The 8,190-nt window shown below is 38.4% G+C and overlaps 1 protein-coding gene across 1 annotated transcript; it reads left to right on the forward strand.

Moving 5' to 3' along the window:
- Positions 1–379: 379 nt before the first annotated feature.
- rab42a (RAB42, member RAS oncogene family a) lies at positions 380–7,895 on the forward strand. The gene is made up of 2 exons (XM_028461804.1): positions 380–908; positions 5,802–7,895. The coding sequence occupies exons 1-2, from the start codon at positions 694–696 to the stop codon at positions 6,241–6,243; spliced, it is 657 nt and encodes a 218-aa protein (XP_028317605.1). The 5' UTR covers positions 380–693; the 3' UTR covers positions 6,244–7,895.
- Positions 7,896–8,190: the final 295 nt, after the last annotated feature.

Here is an 8,190-nt window from a genome sequence, read left to right on the forward strand (position 1 = left end):
AAAAAAAAAAAAAAAACACATACACGTCAAATTAAACCCAGTTATATGAGAGGATTAAACTGCTGCGTTGAGTTTAAACGTTGTGTAGCGTAATATTGTGTTCACTGTTAATTTCAGAGCAGAAGCGAAGGCGGAACTAGCTTCCCTTTCTAGTTCTATCTGCGCCTGCGTCGATCTACAAGCCACTGATTGGTCTGTGCTCATCACGTGGAACACATGCATGATGGGATATGTATTTCTGTATTACTATAGAAAGCGACACTTTTACGTGTTTATTCGAGATAAAAAAACCACATACACGTCAAATTAAACCCAGTTATATGAGAGGATTAAACTGCTGCGTTGAGTTTAAAGAGTAATATGTAGCGTAATGTTGTGATGTAGTCGTTCAGGACCACGGACAGCAACACAGTGGCTAAGCTAATGCTTACAAGAAGTGAAAGATATAAACTGTAATGATACACTGAAGGAGGCTAATTAGCAGCTAAATATGGTGGCTTTTAGATCCCAGGGGTAGTATTTGGTGAGGGTTTAGGAGGTGATATCCGGAGCAGTGGAGCAGAGGTAAAGTCTGTCACATGACTGGAGCTCCGCGTCCATGTAAACACGGCGCCGCGGCGCGCGCTGGGCTTTGTCTCACACGCACACGCACACACGCACTGACTGGTCGCTACCACACATTCTAGTCATGCCATGGATATTTTGTGGCAATACCAGTTCCGCATCATCCTGCTGGGAGACTCCACGGTGGGGAAGTCGTCGCTGCTGAAGCGCTTCACGGACGGGATCTACAGCGATGTGGCGGACCCCACGGTGGGGGTGGATTTCTACGCCCGCTCCCTAGACATCGAGCCCGGGGTGAAGATAAAGCTCCAGCTGTGGGACACGGCCGGACAGGAGCGATTCAGGTACGAAGAACATGCACACAAAAACACAGACAGTAGCTCAATGCAATAAATCAATCCATTTATACATGATTATCTTTAATAAATAATGTGTCATCAATAGACTGGCCTGGATGGGAATAACCGTTATATCATCATGTTTATAGGCGTCATTCACACACACACATATATATACCTGTGTTTTAGTCTTTGTAGTGTTATAAATGATGTAAAAGTGAGTGAATATATGACTAGTGTGTGGGTGTGTAGCTTCTGAGCATCATTTTATTTCATGGATGCTGAGCATTCTGCTGATGTTTAGGCCTCAGTGTGACTCCATCCTTCATTCCACTGTGTCCAGGACTAGTCAGAGATCTACTGAAATGTGTCTCTGTTCATTTCAGAGCAGAATACATACAACAATAGAAAAATATATGGCATTTTACAACTTACAACAAAATACCGAAATTAAGAACGAGGGAACATCAACATAAAATAACATATCATTTGTTCAATTCACTCAAGATTGAACAGTATTGTGGTAAACAATTATAGAAAACAAAATCAAACATGAAACAGTAGTAAGCAAATATACATCAAGATGTCATTCATTTAGAATTTTTATTCATATTTTTTGTGCTTTCAGAGTTTTTTAATTCAATATTTACAATATTTACAAAGAAAACAATACATTTGGGGGAAGATTTTAAAACTCTTAATAAGAATTTGTCTAAACATAAAACTATGTTACAGCAGAGACTCTTTTTTATTTAACTAGATCATACCAAAATTTATGTTGGAAACAATTCATTCACACACACACACACACATATATATATATATATATATATATATATATATATATATATATATATATATATATATATATATATATGTATTGTGTTTCATGTCTTCAAAAACATTTAGTGCAATATAAATTCAATATAAATTCAACAAATGGCAACATATCCAGCCTATACGATCAAACACTACATTTTCCACTGCCTTGAAAAAATCCTTTAAAACTCGAGAAAAATAATGTAATTGTTGGACATCAGCTTTAGATTTCTTTCTTATAAATCACTGTACTGTAATACATTAATTTTGTTTGAAATATATATATATACATATATATATATATATATATATATATATATATATATATATATATATATATATATATATATATATATACATATATATATATATATATATACATTTTCAAATATGGGCAACGAGGGGCCCAAATTTTTAAACGTCTCCTCTTTCATTCATTCCTCTGCCCTGTTGCTTTATTATTATTTAATTTTTTCTGCTGTACTGCTGTCCCGGCTGTCAGCCATGATTTCCCTTCCTGTCCCTGTGTTCTCTCAAATCTGCTGTTTCTTTTCAAGCCCAGGCCTCAAAGGCTCGTTTCCTTCAAATGAGTTTTTGCTTTGACTTCATAACGTGTCATAAAGATCTGGAGCAGGATTCAGGATACAATGGAAACTCTGGGATCTCCAGATGTGGGAAGGGAACCCCTGGGAAACGACAGTCTGACTCTCACCACTTGTTGTTTTCACCAGCAACTAAATTAAAGACTGACAATATTTATAATCCTTATTTATCTCCTGCTTAAACAAAAAAAATGCTGTAATTGTGAAGCTAGAAAGATGAATAATGCTATCTCATATTGACTGTGTATACAGATTTAAAAATCCATCCATGGACATTGTTTGTAGATCTATGGGCTGCACATTAACAGTATAAATGATTAATTCAGGGTTTTTCAACCTTGGGGTCGTGACTCCATGCGGGGTCGCTTGGAAATAAAAATAGCATTGCCTGACATTTTTGGTTTAAAAAATACTAAAATTAATTTACTTATTAATGTATTTTGTACAACTAAAAAATGATACATAATATCATATAAATACAGTCAGGTCCATAAATATTGGGACATCAACATAATTCTCACCTTTGTGGCTCTAAACGGCACCACAATGGTTTTGAAATGAAACAAACAGGATGTACTTGAACTACAGACTTTCAGCTGGAATTTCAGGATATTTACATCCAAATCTGGTGAACAATGTATGAATGATACAAACTGTTTTAATTCATACACCGTTCACCTGATTTGAATGTAAATATCCTCAAAATAAAACTGAAAGTCTGTAGTTAAAGCACATCTTGTTTGTTTAGAGCCACAACAGTGAGAATTGTGTTGATGTCCCAATATTTATGGACCTGACTGTATACAGTATATACAGAGCAGGAGGAGACCAAAAGCTCAAATTAAAACACACAATCACAAACAGGTGTGTTCTATACTTTCACTTATATATAATTTAGTTCAAATAAAATGAAGTATAAAAATATCTGAGCTTAGTGCACTAATACTGGCTTCTCTGTATTTGTAACACAGTATAACAAACATGATCAAAAACGAATTTTAGGGAGAGAAAAAAGCTTTAGCGTCACCAGAAATCTGTGATTTAAAACTGGGGTCACGACACAAAAAAGTTTGGGAACCAGTGGATTAATGAAACCGAAAACACTCGAGGGTAAACTAAACTAAGTACACATATGATTATTTCTTAACTCTATTAAAGAGGTCATATTTTCACTGTTGTTTGTTCATTTGTTTGTTTGTTAGCAGGACTACGTTTAATTAACTTTATAGGCTTTATAGGGTTTTTGGGCCAATCACGATCAGTGAGTTAAGAAAAAACGATAAACGATCAGCGATCCGATCATATGAGTTCAGTTTGGTTTTTTTAGGTACCGACCAAATTCCTTCGGTACTACCTGATACCATTTTTCAGGACCTAAACGCAGCCATGTGACTGTGAGGGAGTGAAGAGTGGAAGAATTTCCATGCAGGACCTGGACTTAATTGCACAAGAGCGTCATGGCTACGCTTTTAAAAATGCAATGCAGACCGAGCACTTGCAAATAACATGGCAAGTATACATGTGAGCTTCACTCCAGCACTTGAAAACCATTGAATTTATTCCATGAACAGCAGCTGACTACAAGAGAGTTGGAGAAAAAGCTGTGGTATATACAGGGTCCCCACGGTCGTGAAACTCATGGAAAAGTTATGGAATTTGAAAAAAACAATTTTCCAGTCTTGAAAAATCATGGAATATTTTAAAAAGTAAACCTCAAACCCACTGTTTTCTGCTGAATACATATGTATTTGGGTATTAAGTAGTGTTGTTTATTAATCCTAGTCCAACTTTTTAGTAAAACTATTTATATTTTGTGTAAAATTCGTAAAATGTCAGAGTTACTGGCCACTAAGGGTTGAACGCTGCTATTAAAATTAAATTTTTCTGTGGGCTGAGACGGATTCTTTAGATTCCCCTGCATCATCAACTTTCATTGTTGGCCCCGCCCCTACTATAAAAGCTGAGAGGAGGGAGGAGGGTTTCCTCCAATCACAGCCCTCAGTGAACATTCATTTGATTGACAGTTTTAATGAGGAAGTCTAACGCAACCCACTGTAGCGGGGATGTTTTTGACTCTGTGCTTCTATAAAGAGCAGATTCTGCACTGATCAGAGGGTTCATCAAGCTATGTGTGTATGTACATGCTTCATCATCATCATCATCATCATCATCTGTCATTAATGTTTCACTTGTTATTTAATCATGTAGTGTGAGCAAACTGTACACAGTGTTAAAATAGTTTAATCAGTCTGACATCTGTCAGAGTTTGTAACGAGCACGCACACACACACACACACACACACACACACACACACACACAAACACACACACACACACACACACACAACCACACACACTCACACACACACAACCACAGCCGATTGGCTCCGCAACGCACAGGTAAAATATAATGAAATGTAACTCATTTTGTCCCGTTTAAAACTGGTAAATACATATTATTAACGCTGATGGTCAATCCTTTGGCGTGCTTGTCTGACTCCTCCCACCCTCGTGACAGCGTGTCAGTGTCGCTTTGGATCGATTCTTTCCGGGGAGTCTCTTCTGCAATATTATGAGTCCGTGTGGCTTAAATTGTAACTAAGTCCATATTTCTAGTGCAATACAATGTTTCACCTTATCGGGGCGCTGCACTTATTTGACTTACGCGCATGGGAGAATAGAGCTCTTTGTGAATAGCAGTTACGTCGTGAAGGAAAGCCAATACACCATATAACTAGATTATTGAGTGTAAATATATGGTGGTTTTGTACTAACATCTATGATCTGAACAAGCCGTTGGTAGAATTTCCAGTGGGAAAGACACTTATGTTCTTGGCATAGCTGGGCAGCGTAAGTCATCAGGGCAGTACGCTAAATGGGCGGAGCATGTTACCAGGGCTCCTCCCGTCGGACCCTACTGCGCAGACTCTGGCTCCAAATGACGTCAAATTTGCAAGATGGAAGCACCGCTAAGAGCCATATTTTGGCTTCAATAACGTAGAGTGGGAACAGCTACAGTGCACTCCCACTGGTCTGGAGTAACGCCCATAATCAAGGCATTGTTTGAATTTCCCCCTAGTGGCAGGTCAGCAGAAAGCAGGGGTTTAGTTACTATTTAACTGTTTTGGAAATATTGCCTTTTTTATGTTTAAAATATGTTAAACCCCAAAGATGTTAAGCGTTATCTCAAAGTGAAAGTGCTGATACCGGCAGCATCATTGAGCGAGAATCACGAGATCTTGCAAATTCACGCAAATTCACTCTCTGCCTCATTTATTAAACTGTGCGTAGCTAAGATCACTTCAGCTACTGTACGCTAAAAACCAGGAAATGCATACGCAAAAAAAAGATCTTAGTGCTTCAGAACTAAGTCATCAAAATTTGGTAAAATATTTTGGAAAACTTTTGAAAAATCATTGTGAAAAAAGTGTGTGAACCCTGAATATACTAACGTTACACTCGTGTGTTTAATCACCAGATCAATCACAACATCTTATTACCGCAACTCTGTGGGAGGGCTGCTGGTCTTTGATCTCACCAACCGCAAGACCTTCGAGCATGTGAGGGAGTGGCACAAGGAGGTGAGTGAGCACATCCTGCCTCACCACATGGTCTACATCCTCATCGGCCACAAGAGCGACCTGGACAAAGACCGCAAAGTGAGCCGCGACGAGGCCGAGCAGCTGGCCGCCGAGCTGGGAATCCGCTACGTGGAGACGTCGGCCAAGTGCAACAGCAACGTGGACCGGGCCTTCGAGCTGCTCACCAAGGACATCTACGAGCTGATGAAGATGGGCGAGATCGTGACCCGAGACGGCTGGGACGGCGTGAAGAGCGGCCTCACCGCCAAAGTCCTCTACCCAGCTGAGGATGAAGAGGTGCTCGCCGCCGCCACCGCTGAAAAGGGCTGCCACTGCTGACTGAGAACCCCCCCCACACACACCCACACACACTGTCCTATCACTACAAACACTCACCGTGTCTCACCAAGTCCACGTAGAGAGACAACCATCCATTACTCCTGAACCATGTGTGGCACTAGTCCAGCTGTTCCAGGTGTAAAAACCCTGACAGGAAGCTAACGGTGTAGCCACTACTCTACTAGCTACAGTGCTATCCAGTCTGAGAAAGAACCCATGGACTACTGTCTGTTGTGACTTCACCTATCATTTCCAAAAGCACCATAGTGGGTTCCAACCTGTCAACAACATGTGCAATGCTTTGCCTGCTATCTTTGGTGACTGTAATATTGTAAATAATAGTGATATCTATGGAGATAATAAGTGAGGCACGGCGCACTCTGCATCAAATGTCACCACGTTAACTCATTGTGCTCCAATAACTCCTGTAAAAGCCACATGCACTCACGCCAAAATGACTCCAACATGCGCTGATTCCATGTATAGATAAGTCACGTCTTTGTAAATGATAACAATTGTTTGTAGGTATGGTGTATACATGAATATAGATCAATGTATTTAAGAGTGGAGGCGTTATAGAGGTGTTGGTGTCTATAGAGCAGGGGTGTCAAACATAAATGCAAATAATCATTAGGACCCAATTGTTCAAAAGGTGTCATCTGGTAAAAGATATCCAGATTTTGAAATCCGTCTTAATTTTATCGCAGTTGTTCAAAGTAAAAATGGATCTGGATCAGACTGATACAGAATCTGTGTACCCTTCGTTCTTTGGTTATTCTGTTTTAAAATATACAGTGTGGTTATTTTGTTTTACTGACTTAAAACCTAAACAGAAATACAGAAAAATAAAACCACATGAACAGAGTTTTTCTGTTTAAAAATTAAATCTTGTTTTGTTTTTGATATTTACGGGAAACTATGGATGAGAGCTTCATGTTTTAATCTCATCACACAGACAAGACCCACAAATGGGGGCAGACTTTTACTCCTGAAAAAAAAGAGCAGCGCATATTTAAGTCACATTACTGATGAACTGGTGAATTCAAACTTTATTAATACATAAATAAATCTAAACAAAAAAGGATGTTGTGTAAAACCTGCACATGATTTGTGATTAAAGGAACCAGAGGTGGTGTAATGAATCTACTGGTGCTCCTCGTTTTTTGTGATCAACTTCTGTATGTGTTGACAGCTGTTGATAAAGGCTAGCGGTATTAAAACATGCATAATAAATATATTCACTGCCCTTCAGATCCAAAACAATCTAAATAATTAGACAGTATATCACACTGAAGGTTACTATAGGTGTGTGTAAAAATAGTGTGTCGTAGATAGCCATCATGGGCCCACTAGAATGCTAAAGAAAAGAATTCACTTGTACATCTTGTATATTTAGCAAGATAAGAAATCTAGGCCTTCACTGAAATGTCCCTAAACTTTTATGCAATGGTCTCTGGTTGGTAGCAGGTCATTACACCTAAAACATATGTTCCCTTTATTTTGAAGGTAGAGCCTTTGATCTATTAGGTATTAATTGAAAAAGCATTATGAAATGTCATGATTAGAGTATATGAAAAAAAGAAAAGAAATATATATAAACAATAATTAGAATTAGAGTCAATGGGACAAATTTGCTCACAAGGTTACTAAGTGTCAGGATGATGCATATCTCCTTTTCTATACACTTCCAGTACACGGGACTTTGGAATTAAGCAAATCAATCAATCAATCTCAATCAATCTTTTATTTGTGTAGCGCCAAATCATAACCAATGGTATCTCAAGACACTTTACAGTAGAGCAGTCTTAAGGACGGACTCTTCATTTTATGGATACACACATATGCATATATACGTATACACACATACATATGTATCCCATAAATAAAACTGAAAACACACAAGAGGCAAAATTTCATACAATAAGCCTTAAAAATGAATGAATATTG

This window comes from Gouania willdenowi, chromosome 11 (assembly GCF_900634775.1).
Source record: "Gouania willdenowi chromosome 11, fGouWil2.1, whole genome shotgun sequence".
Classification (NCBI taxonomy): domain Eukaryota; kingdom Metazoa; phylum Chordata; class Actinopteri; order Blenniiformes; family Gobiesocidae; genus Gouania; species Gouania willdenowi.